The 16,157-nt window shown below is 34.6% G+C and overlaps 1 protein-coding gene across 1 annotated transcript in view; it reads right to left on the reverse strand.

The window, feature by feature from the left end:
• The window catches only part of ERC2 (ELKS/RAB6-interacting/CAST family member 2), a 458,173-nt gene that overhangs the window by 82,951 nt on the left and 359,065 nt on the right, over positions 1–16,157 (reverse strand). Inside the window, exons 17-18 of the mRNA XM_075714165.1 lie at positions 14,267–14,414; positions 12,951–13,070 (exon numbers count right to left, since the gene is read on the reverse strand). Of these exons, the coding sequence (XP_075570280.1) occupies positions 12,951–13,070; positions 14,267–14,414 (268 nt within the window). The remainder of the gene's footprint in view (positions 1–12,950; positions 13,071–14,266; positions 14,415–16,157) is intronic.

Raw genomic sequence — 16,157 nt, forward strand, 5'->3', positions numbered from 1 at the left:
CTGCACGAATTACTCCATATCCGAAATACTTATATACTTCAAAATTTTATTCACATTTTTCTCTCAAAACTAGTATTATTGATACGGTTTTCATTCAAAATTTACATAGCCACAGCTCTGACAACAAAATTATCATACCAACAGTTCTTTGTGAAAATGCCTGGTGAACACCAGGCCCACACCTGAGAAGGAGCAGTTTTTAACTTGGATTTATACTAGGAAAGAAAAAAAATTTAACTTGCAAAATGCAACAATTAATTAACTGCATCTCCTACAGACCATCTATAGCCTTATTAGTTTTAGCCTAAACAGCTTCCTCAGGGTTTTTTTTTTGCTTTAAATTTATTGACTACATTCAATAAATACTGCATCCATTTTGAAATAAAGGAATGATAGAGGAATTAAAAGCAGCTTAAATCTAGGTGCACAGGTATATTAACCCTTAGGGCTTGAAACAGTTGTCTTTGATCATTCAATACCACTATTTGCTAAGCTGTCAAGGTCATGAACAGTACGTGTAACTGAATGTTTAACCCACTTACCAAAGAATTTATGATCTAGCACTGTAAGAAAACTGACAGATATTTCTTGTCCTCCTAGAATTCTGTTGAGTTTAAGGATCTACTGAAGTGAAATCAAAGTCTTTGATTGACTGGTAACAGACTAAATAGCTTAACAGCAATCTGTAACTGTAAAACTATAATATTAAAACTGTCTTTTAAAAAATATTTTAGTAAGGTGGCAATAGGGAACTATGCTTTGATCTGTCATCTGGATCAATTTAACAACAAAACTCTCATGAATGAAATTCAAATGGGGAAAAATAGTAAGATTTGTTGCTCTGGGATATAGGTGTAATACCATTGAATAGCTATTACTTTCCTTTGGATTTTCTTTTCAATCTCTCTTCACTAAATGGAATTTGAAACATTTCTAGAATATTCACTTTCAACAGGGTAGGATTTTTCCCTATATAATATGGGAGGGAGGCAGATATAACACCTACAAGGTATGCTGCGGTCTAATTATGAAAGCATGGAATTTAAAATCAAGACCCACATTCTAGCTTTGATTCTGCAATGGCCTTTTGTTGTCTTCAATGACACAGAACCTCTGTTTCCTGCAATCTCCCTATTTGAAAATAATCATGCTAATATTTCCACAAAGCACTTTGAGATCTTCATGTGGCAGATATTTAGTTCTAGTCTTCCTGATTTTTACTAATAAATTATTTAATCTGAGCTTTTTTTTTTTCAAATGAAATCTTTTTTTAACTTTGACATCTAGAAGGTAAGGATCTAAAAAAATTGTATGCTTAAGACTGTATAGTTCACAAAATTTATCCAGAAATTGCATAAACTTAGTGGAATTAACATGGATTTAATGAAAGAATGTGCAACTGCAACTGGTTTTCCAGTGTGAATCTAGTGCTTCAGGCCTGAATTCCATCAGCTGAGGGTTAACAAGATGTTTGCTAATTAAGTCAGCTCTGTATTTACTCTCTCCAAATAAAACCAGTTTTCATGTCAGAACAATATTTTCACACATTCTTTGAAAACTGCTATCATCTGAATACAAGTGAAGAATTTCTTATCATTTCTACTGCTGCACGACACAAAAGTTGCTAACTGTCATGGAATACAACTTATAGCTGACTTGTTATTTGATAAGTTACAGTTAATTAAATATTGGACAACAAATGCTGTACTTGGCCTCAAACATCCTTAAAGTTCACCAAATTACATTCATCACTCACAATCTGTTAAAGGACTATAACAGTATGCACAAAATGAAGACTTTACAAAAACAGCATGTATTTGTTCATTTAAAAATACAAAATATTCCACAATGTAGACTGTTACACTTGTGTAACAGAGGAAGGCAGTCTAGAAAAGTAGCTACAAAAGACATTTCAGAAGGCAACACAGAATGCTGTGTTTCTAAGTAACCCATATGGTGACTTCTAAGACCAAAGAAGTCATCACAGGCCACACTGAAAATTAAAATTAAAACTAAATGCCATGTAAAGCCTGTATTTCTAGAACTTGATCAAGTTAACTGCCTTTTTTTTTTGTTTTAAACTCTTCAGCAAGTTTCCATTTATTTGACTTCTGTTGCCTGATCATCGTTAAATATTTTTCTGAGATCAAAAATAACAAGTTCAAGTTCCAACCTTGGAGCCTCTAAAAAACATGTTCAACATCACTGTCATTTACTTCCACCTTCTTTGAGCATCTCAAGCTTACTAGAGATACATGCATCCTGCATAACTGATTTGACAATAAGCCAAACAGTGAGTGTAATTTGCCATCTAGAAAAGAGACTTAAGAGAGATTCTATTACAGTTTCAGTTGAAACTTCTTTTGCTTAAACTTCTTGATATACTTAAGAGATTTTTGAGCACCGGTTCACTAATTGTCTAGCTGAAGCAAAAAAGGTAATTCCAAGGCTATTGTTAAAAAGTCTAACCTCAAGACTACTCTCAATTCTTTTTAATGGTAGCATATTTCTTGAATCAACACATGATTAAAGGAGACAAATTGTTAAAATAAATCCATAAACTTTTGACAGAAGGACTTCTGTCATTTTTCCGCAAGCTGAAGGATCTGTTAATTGGCCATTGCTTTGAAGGATCTTTTGCCAATACTAGAGCTGCATGGAAGAAGTGGACTTCAATATTCTTCAATCTACTTCAGAGTATTCCAGAGCTTGTATTACTTTATGCTAATTATTCAGGCCACTTGTAACAGCATAATACTAGCAACATAATTCTAATTATTTTCAACATAAATTATACTTGTCTTCAATCGTTAGAAATATATGATAATATTCAGTTCAGGCTTTTTTGTTGCTTATGCAGCGAGTTTTTATACACCAAGAAAATTCCAATAGAAAAAAACCTTAAGTTATGAAGACTATAAGTTTGCAAATACTCATCAGTAACCAAAAGATAACAAAAACATTACAGAATGGTAACTAACTAGGAACTCCAGATGCTAAATAACTATCATAATCATAACCGTATGGGTGTTGGAATGCATCACTACGGGGTAGAGTTATGTTGTACTGAGTGCTTTAATTATGCATTTTCTTTTTATAACAGCCCTGTAAATCTATTCTTATATTCTTACTCTTAACTGTATTTTAACATGGGTCTTGCTGCTTTGTTTCCTGCCTCCATTGAAGAACACAATTAATTTTTTCCCTGTTAAAATTCCAAATGGGGTAATAAGCATGTTTTTCTTTTCCTATTATAGTGTATGACTTGTCTTGGAAAGTGTGAGAGACAGGATGCATGCAGGCTAAAAGTGTGCATGATAGCTTATTGGAGAAAAGTTTGGCTACTCCTCATTTAACTCTTATTTTTTACCTCATTAATGATATGACTGTTGCTTATGAAGAACACAGTAAAGTTTTTATGCTAAGAAAACATGTAAGTTTTCCCTTTTCCCATCTACATCTAGTTATATATTAAACTTAATTCATGTGACGTTTTACATTAAACTCTTACACTTATCATTTATAACATGAATGTAACCAGAACACTACTTCTTCAGGCCCTGTCTGCCCTCCCCTGTTTCACAGGACAGAGAATAGGGTCTAAGAAACAGTACCAAGTATTTTCCAAGTTTTTGTGAAATCCAACCTTCCTCCCAGGTGAAATGCAAAAGCAATTGCTGGTCAAATTAGATACTCTCGCTCCTGTGCAGCAATGGAAAGCAGCTTCCAATGTAGATCTTTTCAAAGATTTAGATGTGACAATTTAGGGTTGAACATGAGCATAAAGGTTTTACATATATTTCAGTTCTTTTTTAATTAGAGTACTATTTAACTGATATTAACAACCATTACACCTGCTGCTTTACAACATTACAAAATGTGACTGACTTATCCTGATAGAAGTTAGAGCTCATTGTAAGTATCCCTCTTCACAAGCTGAAGGATAATAGTATCACAAACACCAGCTGGGATATTAGACACTTGGCAGACAGAGACAGACAGCAGTTCCAAGTGCCAAGCAGACACTTACCTAAAGTACTAAGGCCAAATTTCAACTTTCCTGACACTTGTGACTGAACAAAGTTATGTTCATTTGAACATGGTCCATCTGACTTTTTAGTTGCGGTCTCTGCATTTAGAGTTTGTGTTTTTGAAGTCTTTTTAAGTTCTGTGAATTAAAAGTATGGCTTGAAGCGCAGGAAATATCTTGTAATAATACAGCATACTCAGTAATGTATAGGCTAAAGTCATGCTAAAAGTATTTGTCTGAGTCCTACTACTAAACTTGGTAATTACATAGAAGTATGTAAGAACATAGACACAAAGAAGTGGGTTAAAAAGCATAATTAAAGCTCTGAAACAGTAGCTGCCTGAGGACATCTCAGGCCAGGTCCTACTAAATGCAGACAAGCAACGTAAGAAAGTAAGGTTCTCTGGTTTTTTCCTTTTTTTTTACAACAGGAAATAACTCATTAAAAAGATATTTCCCCATAGTAATTATTTAAAACCAGACATGAATCAGAAACTTCAGCAGCTAAACAAGACCTTTGAAACTGCAAATCTCTGGTTAGTAGCAGTGATTGTCTTTCGGTGTCTTTAATGTCTGAATAGTTCATTTCAGCTGTAATTTCAGCAATTTCATTACCAAGCCCAGCTCTCATTTGTATCATATACAAAATAGAGCCTAAGTTGAAGTCACTGCATTTCTTCCACTGTATGTAATAAAAATGGATAAATAAAACATAACTTTCAACACATGGATGGTATATTGGAATATGGACTGAAATCGAGATAACATCACAACACTGTCTTGATATGCTTTATAGAGACATCTTACCTATACCTAATTTTTTTTTGATGCTAGATTGTAGAAATGATAAGTTTTATCCACTATCACAGCAACAGAAAAATTTGACACACAATTTTTACAATATTTTTTAATAACTGGTTACTTAGCACTTGGGATTGAGATTGTTAAACTATATTTAGCTTTATTATCATGGGGTACTTTGTAGTAGAATTTAAGGACTTGTTTAAAAAATGTCTTCTGGAGGAAAAAGAAAAACCTTTTTGGCTTGGGAATTCACTCATTTACATAATGGAGATACTCACTATTCTTATCTGAGTTACTTAATACCCATTTTCACCTATTGAGCCAGCCAGACCAAAAATTAAAAAAGTTCCAGTGTTGATATATACATTATTTTATATCTGCATTACCTACTTTTTCCATTTAAGATTTTCAGTCTCAGTGGAGTTAAACTGTTTGTCTGAACGAAGTGCATTATGACAGCTATAGCTATTGAGAGGTTCTAGTATAAGTTCACAATGAGATTACCACCAGTGAAAAAGGGTGCCATTAGACATGGCCATGCTTAAGATATGATATAAATTCTTCAAGAATTAAAAAACTCTGAACAAACAGAAAGATTTTAAAGCAGATCATCAACTACAAAGCGAGAAAGGACTCATGTACCAGGGCTGTGATGCCATCAGGGCCTGACTGCTATAGGCTACGAGACAAAAAAAGCCCCTCTCACTGGAAAATGTCTGTGTAAAAATACAGTCCAAAAGAATTTGGATTCTTGAGAGCATAAGGAGGAAAAAGTGATACCCTATCCAGCTATGACTCGAGTCCTTCGACTTCTGTAATATAAATTGTCAAATCTTACTGAGAATATGTGAAAAGTGTTGTGTGAGCACTGCCAACATTTTCAGTGTTTTTCTAACACAGAACATTTCTTCTGAATTAACTAATTTGATCAGGCAAAGGCTACTAGCTGCACACACACATTCTCTTTCTTACCTTGTGCCATATGGAGCCTGCTGCATCAAGCTATAGGAAGAAGTGGCACTCTGCTGTTTCACTCCTACACTATCTGTCTGCACTGGGTTATCTAAGCTGCTTGTACTTGGCAAAATTGAGAATTACAGATTCAGATTCAAAAATACAGATTCAAAATTTAGATTACAAATGAAGAGAATAAACCCCAATGTTAGGACATGCAGAAATATTGCCTTAGGATATTTCTCATAATAGAAAAGTATAAACTACAAGGATTTGTAAGATACTAAATAAATTTAAGGCCATTGAATTAGTGGGCTGCTTGAATTGACATCAATGGGATCGGAACAGATGCATTTAAAATCAGAGATTAATAGCCATTTTGCTACATTGTCTGAGAATTTTTAAGGAAAAAATAACCAGACTGATTTTCCTCATATGAAATTTCAATATATGAAGTTATTAGAACATCTATTCTTACCTGCCCAAAATAAAACAAAGAGCTCATGTAGCATAAGTGTAACAAAACTAAAACTCCTGAAACTTAAGGGTCTCAGATTATTCCTTTGTTCAAAGGTAGGTGCTTAAATCTTGAGCAAGACCAATATTATGGGTGATAGCGAACGGTATAAACACAAGAGGAAAAAAAAAATAGCACAGTGGTCAAATATGTCTGCAGTACCCCTGTGAATGGCTTCATAACACGGATTCTATTTACTGTGAAATAAGATTTAGACTCAACAATACAATAAATCTCTCTCTGAAGCAAATCTGTGTAAATAATAATAATAATGTAGTATTCTGTGCTCCTTGTGAAATTCAAGGAAACCGGAAACATTAACTTAGTCTGACATCAGCAGAAACAGAAGCAATAGTGATTAGGAACCAACACAATACCAGGACAGTGCTACTGATTGCAAAGTCTACAGATGATCATGTCTACAGACACCATAAGAAAGCATTGCAAGACTTTTTTGTTCCCACACTTGTTAAACATTAGAGGGCTTAAATGCAATTAATTGATGTACAGCGTTGCAGAAGAATGTTTTGGGCTGCCAGAATAATCACAGTCGCAACAGCTTCTAATCCTATTCTTTTTCTTATACAGTAATATAAACACTTTCAATATCATAAAATACACAGTGCAATACAGCTGAATTAATCTAACAGGGAAAATATAACTTGGAGTATTTTTTTATTCTTGAGTGCTTGATGTCACCACCATAATATCACATTAGCACTATTTCTGATGTACTTAACTAGAGCAGTATATGTAATGCAACATGATGCCTTCAATTCCATTTTACTCCTTTGCTGCTGAAAGAGTTCTCTGAAATATTTGGATGTTAATTGAGAAATACTTCCATGCACTGCATGCAGGGGGAAATATTGCTAGTGGTTAATTTGCTGAGAAACTGTGGTTACAGAGATTTTTAAAATTCCTTGATTGTTTCTCATCCTTTTTGCTTCATTAGCAATATGTTCATGTGATGAAATACAGAGTAGTGAACTAATAGCCTAGAGAAGACTGCCAAACACCAGCTTTGCCTCTGGCCAGAGTATTCTGTACACCTGCAGTCCTGAAAACACCGGGAAGGTTTCTAATTTCATGTTTTGAGAAGAAAAATAAAATGCTCTCAAGGAGTTAGAGGACCTTGCATTTTGGCCAACTCCACTTACATTTTTGGCTCTATATCCCAAAATTGAAAAGAGGCAACTGGGAAATTTTCTTGCAGTATCCAAGTTCAGAATGAATCAGTAACATAGCAGTGTCTTCTGCTCTTACCAAAAACTTTTGAGATGTTCTAAAAATGGACCTTAAGCTAATTATTTAATTAAGGATTGCCTCACTATACAAATTTCTCTAAAAATAGTCGTCTCAAAATTCTCAAAAGGAATCTTGGCCAGGGTGATTATAAATATTATGTAATCACTCAGCCAAGCCCTTGTGGTGATCTTGTTTAATGCTATATTTCTGAAAGGTTTTTTAAGCCTACTGCAAATTTCTATGGCTCTCAAAATACAGCATTTGGTGTACAAATGAAAACAATTCCAGCGGTTCTGTTTTGCTGGGAGTGAGTTACTATGCTTTCCATTTATTTAAACCACTAAACAACAAATATTTAACTGACAGATTCCAGCTGCTAAATTGTATTTAAATCATTACAATTAAATATGCTCATTTCTTATGGGAAGGTGTTGGTAACATAGAGGTCAGTATTATTACTACTAATCTTACAGGTGCATACATTACAAATAATTTTCCTAGGTTATCAAGATATAATGTGAAAAAAACTGTAAAAGTAAGTCAGCACTTAAGATAAAACCAATGTTTTTCTTCCAGCTTAGAAATAACAGGAGTTTTACTTAAACTCGTACAGTCACAATCCATAAACAGACTGCTCAACTCATTCATATAAATAATATTTTGGTCTTTAATATATGTACATCTGTAGCTTCATATTTAAAATAAATCACATATGTTCTCATTCCCTTACAAAGGCAGTATATTTCATTTCTTTAAGATGCTTCTTTTTCTTTTTTCAGTGTGAAGAATTGCAACAAATTACTTCAAAATCAATGTCTTGGTAGTTCACAATCTGTTTGACGTTCCCAAAGGCCAGAAAAATTAGAATGGAAAAAGTGGAGAAATGCATTCAACTGCCTATGTGGTGCTAGGAGCATTATTTCAGTCATGAACTATTTAAAAAGAGAAAAAAACCTGAAATTAGCAATTGAGACTTCTTTAAACTTTCTTTTTTGAACACATTTTATTTCTGGTTTAATACTATTTTGGTTTAGGTTACTATTTGGATGTCCTTTGTCAGTCTGCAGGCACTGTCGAGCAATGGAAAACAGTACATTTGTCAATGTGGAAAACATTGACATTTTCTGACTAAAATAAATTGATTAATTAGAAAAGGATGCAGGTGCCTTTTTGAGTTTGGGGCAGGGCGCATTTGGGAAATAAATACTTTGCCTCCAAACTGAGTAATAGCTGGCTTCACTGTTATAAGGCAGACCACATTAAAAATAAAAGACATAAAATAACATCAAGTTTATGACATGGATACCTTAAGATGAATATTCATGCCTAAGCAGGCAGTACACTGTATTTGTTTTATCTTTGCCAGAATGGTACCTGTTTAGACAATAGCCTACTACTCCCAGATATTGAAAAGCTCTTGGTACTTTTCTTACTCTTATGGAATTTTTCGTGCTCATTGCCTGTAGCACAATGTTAATATCTTCTGAAGCAACCCTAAGGAAGCTTATGGAGAGCCAAGAAGCTTCCAGTTGAAATACAAAATACAACAGATGCTTCAGGAGTCTACCAGAGTGATTAGAAAAGTTTTTCACAGTGTAAGTCTGTGGTAAAAGCAGCTACATTTGCATTTAGGCAATTCAATCTCAGTGCAAGTCTGCGATACATTACAGTGCAGCGATAGAATCTGTTTTTCTGGCCTTAATCCAATAACAGTAAAATTCTATGAGTAACCTCAATACTTTGGGTTACTGCACTGAGTTTAATAGAATTGACCTCCTGAACCTTTAAGACATCTACTACATACTGTGCCCTGTCTCTTTAAATATGAAGCAGGCTTTTGATGCCTACAATGATCTCACATGGTGGGAGCCACCACAGCTCTTGTACAGCATTTTGAGTAGCAGTAGATGAATTTGCAAAGTTTTGATGTTCCAACTAGGTAAGCATCTGTAAATGTTACAAAGTATATCCATTAAAACTCCACAGTGCCTTCCCTTAAATTGCGACCTTCTCATTCACATAAATAATATTTTGGTCTTTAATATATGTACATCTGTAGCTTCATATTTAAAATAAATCACATATGTTCTCATTCCCTTACAAAGGCAGTATATTTCATTTCTTTAAGATGCTTCTTTTTCTTTTTCAGTGTGAAGAATTGCAACAAATTACTTCAAAATCAATGTCTTGGTAGTTCACAATCTGTTTGACGTTCCCAAAGGCCAGAAAAATTAGAATGGAAAAAGTGGAGAAATGCATTCAATTGCATATGTGGTGCTAGGAGCATTATTTCAGTCATGAACTATTTAAAAAGAGAAAAAAACCTGAAATAAGCAGTTGAGACTTTTTTAAACTTTCTTTTTTGAACACATTTTATTTCTGGTTTAATACTATTTTGGTTTAGGTCACTATTTGGATGTCCTTTGTCAGTCTGCAGGCACTGTCGAGCAATGGAAAACAGTACATTTGTCAATGTCTGACTGTAGGAAATTTACTTTCATCAACAGGATTTTCTGGAGGAAGACAGTGACTTCCCTTCTTATGCCTCAAAGGGGATATTCCTGGGCATTTCGTGTATACAGCCAGAAATCTTGGATACTGATGAATTCACGTACCTCTCTCCCTCTCTCTCCCCGCCCCCCCCTTTGTAACTGTCTCAAAAAAAAGCCCTTTTTACTTACTTTTTCATATCAGCAGAGGACTTTCCAAGCTACAGCGATCCTACCTCAGACACTGAAGCCAACACTTCAATAGCAAGAGCAAACCAGCATCCTAGGCTAGGATGTTGCACTTTTTTAGGTATCATCCATTGCAATGATCCATAGTACAGCATGATTTGAAATTGCTAGAAATATGGAATTGGACTTTATCAACTATATGACAAAGTCTAGGATGCCACTGAAAGACAGCAGCAGAAACAGAGACTCAGAGAGTTTCTGAAATAGAAAGAAACTCCCCAAACTGCAAACAAAAGCAAAAAGCAAATCAAACTGTTAGATATATGATGATGCAGCACCAGGGTTGAAATTTCACAACAGCTTATTAAGGCCAAAGTGATTCACCTGTCTATAAAGATCACAAAATAAAACTTGATTGAAATAATATTCTCTATTTCAAATGGTAAAGCTCACCTTCACTGAAGGCTAATTTCAAATTATTGCTTCTTTATTAAAACGAGTGTTTGAAAAACAAGATGTTCTTGGGACACAGGCTCAATTAGAAGCTCAATTAGAAGCTCAATTGCAGCATCAACACATGAACTCTGCTGTATAATGAGGAAAATACAAGATTATCTAAAGAAACTCTACGATGGTGCTTCTATATGAGCTTTGCTGACTTCTACAACAGTGCATGTAGATTTCCAGGCAAGGTGAAATTATGTTCAAGCAAATTTCTGACTTCAGTTAGCACTCTAAAATAATTACAAATGGTTTCCCAATAGCTTGTCTACATGATTTAAGACACAATCTGTATTAACCGCTGCTTTACACTGCAACAACCACCCTTTGTTTTGCAGGTCTAACACAATGGTGAAATGAAAGTCTGGTTCTGAAGAGAACACTTCTCAGCAAAATTTGGAGAACATTAGAAGTAGCACAGGAATTGTAAAAGGAAGACAGAAAAATAAGTGGAGTAAACCAACTTTCTTCTGAAACATAGTAGAAAATATTTTTACATTTAATGAAGAAATCTCCTAAAATTGATGCACCTGTAATAGTAGCAATTGTGTAGCAACACAGAATAGATATAACAGCAATTTTCCTGTTCAGGAGATGCATTATTTGATGAGCAAATCAAGAATGGGACTTCCTCTAGGATATAAATATATCAGAATAAATGTCTGAATTGCAGATGCTGAAGGAGAAAGGAGGACTTTGTCTGCAACACATTTACTCTTATCAGCTGATGCCTCTTTGTGGAACAGGGAAAGCCTACTCTTACTGATGCTCTGCTAATAAGATTTTCAGCCACAATGCTTCATATGCAGCCTAGCTTTCCCATCACTAAATGAAAGACAGAGGACCTTTGTAAGGAGCAACATGAAAAGGAGCAACACAAAAAGAAACTCCTTGAATTCTTTAAGGTCTGCATTTCTCATCCTTTGCCCTCCTGCCTTGGTAAGTTCACAGCCTCCTGTAGCCATGAACAGAAGGCTTTCTGCTTGATTGGATAGGTAGATGCATCAAAAATCCATTTGCTATTGTGGATATACATAAAGGGAATATAGATTTTTATCATTGCTCACAGTGTTATTTTGCCTCTCAAAGCAAAAATTCTTCCTACTGTATAGAACAGGAGTGGATTTGGGGGCCTAATGTTTAGTATTATCTAGCGAGTCATCTAATATTTATAAATATCTCTCCTTTCATGATCGCATTAGGCTGGAGAAGTTGGGGTTTTTTTTCTTCTTTCTTTCAGCAGTATAGCAGCTGTGGAAATGGGGGATGGGACAAATAAGGCCATAAGAAAAAATTTGATGCTGCAGCTGATCATTCACTGAAGTTCTAAAGAATGAGAAATAGATTGGAAGACAGCATCTCTCAAAGAAACTGAGGAATGGGGAGGATATATCACACAGTGTGGAATCTGTCATTTCGCCCCCAACCACCCAGCACAGTCATAGCACGGAAGAGTAGCACTAACAAGCCTTTATGTTGGATGCACATGTGAAAGCTTTGGGGGTTGACAGTGCTTCACCCCAAAGGGATTAAAGAAGTATAAATGATCTCTACAACCTCTATTATCAGATAACTCATAAGTATAATAAAGTGGTGAGCTAGTTAAACCACATTTCGGTTCCTGGTATCTCTTTTTTTTCTGGTGTCTGAGATAACAGGGAGATTATTTTGGCATCAATTTAATCTAGTTAAATAGCTTTACTGAAGATCTTTATCACTATAAATAATGGAGGCATTTGAAGTATTTGGTTACAATTCTAACTGAAGTTATCCAAAACAATGCCTCTCTACCAATCCTCTTCTGCTGTTCCTTCACTCTGTCTGAAGAAAGTTATGAACGTTTTGAACACTTTTCAGCAATAGCTTAAAGGTACAAAACCAAACAAAATGAAAACAAAACAACGAAAAAAGCCCCAGTTTGCCTAAGTCTCTGATGAACATTTTAAAAATACCCATGACAGGTATCATGGAATATGGGAAAGTGGTATATTCATTAACTCAGTAACGAACGATAAAAGTGAAAAAAGAAGATATCTAAAAGAGAAGATAACTTCTCTTTTCCGAAGCAAACCAAAAGAAAAATCCCTAAAATCATTTGGAACGTAACATCATCTGCTCCGATTCAGCACAGTGGGATGAATTACTAAAAAGCATAAAGCACGTCTGCCTATTTAGCATATAAAATTTGGGTGAAATGTCTCCTGGCCAGCTGACTGACCTGAGACATGAGTGCATCATGGCTGGAATACAGGTACTTGGCTGGAATGTCTGTAATGAAGTCAGCATCACGAGTGGATGATAAGTTCATGCTCAGGGGCTGTTTCCTATTTTTATAGACCTGTGGGAAAAAGCTATAATGATTAGATGCATGAGGTCAGAGCTATTGGGAATTAGGCATAGCAGCAAGGGTTTTCCTTAACTTTCTGTTACTGAGTGAATGGAGCTCTACAGTATGTAATGCATGATTCAGAATAAATAATCATAACATTGACTATGCAGTATGTCCTAAACATTATTAACATGGCATGCTCATTTGTAAAGTGGCACACTGCCTGACAGCAGAGTGGTTACTTTGACAGGCTAAGGAGACCAGAATGATTTTGTTGATGGTATTCTCCTCCTCAAGCAACAATCACAGAATTCAGTAATGCCACACAAAGGAATACATCAGATACAACACCTTCAGACATGGTCTGAAAACATCTTTCTCAACTTTTTCACCTATTCTGAAAGAGGAAAGGTGTTTAAAAATGTATGTGACACACAGCACAGGTCTTTAGTACATAGGTTATCTGAACATCCTTTGTCCTCTTGCCTACAGTACCTCTACCTCTTCTGGCTATGACTATTACATTTTAAAAATCAGGGGGAGTAGCCACTGCACAGTATGCAGAGTTTAAACATTTTAACTAGACAGAGGAGAGACCTATGTACTGTGTCTGGTACATGTGTACTGCATCTAGTATGGTTATTTTCCTCATTAATAAAGCAGAACATAAATTAAATTTGCTTGTGATAAAATCTATTTGTAGAGTTTGTAACTACATTTTTTTTTATTAAAACCTCAAATGACTTACAGTGTTGAAGACAGGCTGATTTTTACTCGTTTGAGAATTTATTTTAAGGATAATCACAATTTCCAGATAACCTCTCAGAAAGCCTGAAACCTCCTGAAAACACAATTATTTTACAACAGATAAGCAAATAACTGAACAGAGTAAGGTTAGAAAGAGTCAACAAAACTCTCCTCTGTCTCACATAATGAAGAAGGTTGGAAGCTGTTTGAGGAAGGAAGACAGAAAGTGTATTGGCTGCATACAATATGAGCCAAGCAAATGTGCAGCTAAATACTTAACAACCACAGAGAAGCAATACAGAAACACTTACATTGAACACCTCCTACCTTTCTTAACTGCTTTCACATGTCAGACCTGGCTTGAAGACTTTCAATATGAGGTTAGAATAAAATAGTACAAATGAAAATAATGCTAATTTTCTGTTGCCATGAAAGTATGGAAATGAATGTCTCCCCACCTGCTGTTTTAATTGATGTACTAATCTGTCCTTCTCTCGTTTAAGAGCCATTACTTCCTCTTGAGTCTTCTTCTTCTTTGAAGCAGACAGTTCAAGCAAGGCAATGTTTGCATCTTTTTCACTAATTGCAGCAAGCAAGGCTTCCTGTCTGATAAAATAAAATAAAATAAAAATTGTTATATTCTCATTAAAACAGAACATATACTATGTCATACTACATGAGATGTTTCTTTTAACCACAGGGAGGACAATCAATTACCTTCCGAAAGCTCTTTAAATAGCAAACATTGTCAAGTCTAACCAAATAATGAAATAAACTGATTAACCAAAAAAGTTCTCTTTATAGATTTTTCATTATTTAACTATTTCATAAAACATTTACCTCAGTCTATTTTACCACAATATGATATCTAACAATATTTCTGTGAAATGTCTTGCTTTTAAAAATCTGTGGTATTTATTGGTTCCTTGATCTAATTGTTCAGGAAGAATCTTTTCCTTTGGAATCTTGACCCCTCAATCTCCATAAAGCAAACAGAAACTTACAGCACTCAGAAACATATAGAATTACATAGAAGCCAGCAGAGTCACATCGTAAATAGTTTGTGAAGACATATGACAAAGGTAATTTTTACAACATGCAGTTGGAAACACAGATCTTGCAGTATCTTATTATTTCTTATAGTTTAAAATGCTCACATTGGCAAGGCCATAATCTGTCCCTTATTTTTTCCTAAATGAAAGAAATATATGCATCTTCTGCAACGCATTCAATGACAGACTATGACTTATCAGCCAATAAAAAGCATATAATACTTAATAGCTTTTAGAACAGAATGTGTTATGGCCTATGCCTTTTTCCAGAACTATATAAGATCAATCATTAAAAAATAAACATGGATAAATGAGCCATAAATTAACCTTAGGCTCCAACTGCTAATAAATGTAAGAATACGTCTCATGAACTTCATACAGTCCAGGTGAGCTAGAAGTTTGGAATTCTCACAGTCCTTCAGCTTGCCAGCAAAAATGTCAGGAAAGCTATTTCACTTTTATTTCAAAGTTTCTAATGTATTAATGTAAATATTTAAAGGACAATATTTCTGATGGAGTCAAAGAAAAACAACTCATTTATTTTACTCTCAAAGTTATGAGACATGGATCAATTTTAGATAAACAGTTGCATTTTATTCATACACTTAAATAGTCTCATTTATTATTCTGTCTTTTTCATTCTAATCACAGTTAAATGATGTTTAAAAGAGGATGCCATAAGTCTCCAACAGTCTTAATTTAAATGAAAGCTATTAATTACGTTAAATAACAGGTATTAAAGAAAAAAATATATCAAAGGGTCACAGATCTGTAATGCTAATCTGAAATGAGATAGATATAGGTATATTGTTTTCTATAAACCTCATAATAATGCATAAGACTTGCTGCATGGTAATTTGTAAAAGACTGTTGGCATTTTCATGTGTTGTGCTCAAATACAATATCAATTCCTTAACATTTTCATTAAAGTCTTAACTTTTTAATGCACTGAAACATAAGAAAGCTGATTTGCTACTGTATTCAACAATTCCTCTCACCCTGCGGAAAGCAGAGAATTTGTGCACCATGTAAAATCTAAATATGCCCTCTTCTGAGCATCTGGCTCACACAGAAAGAAAAATGTAACATAATTTCAGCTTTTTCTCTGCAGTACCTTTGACACACAAGTGTGTACTTTTCTGTTTTAGAAATGTGTCCTAACCCTAGAAGGTGGGGCTTTTTCAGAGGTGATAACATAAGCTTTCTGACAGAAAGTGTCAGCAACAAGTATTCTATGACTTTAAAGCCAAAGAAACAGCCTATTGCATTATTACGTAAAATACTCTTCTCCTAAATT

Source organism: Pelecanus crispus, chromosome 7 (genome assembly GCF_030463565.1).
Source record: "Pelecanus crispus isolate bPelCri1 chromosome 7, bPelCri1.pri, whole genome shotgun sequence".
Taxonomy (NCBI): Eukaryota; Metazoa; Chordata; class Aves; order Pelecaniformes; family Pelecanidae; genus Pelecanus; species Pelecanus crispus.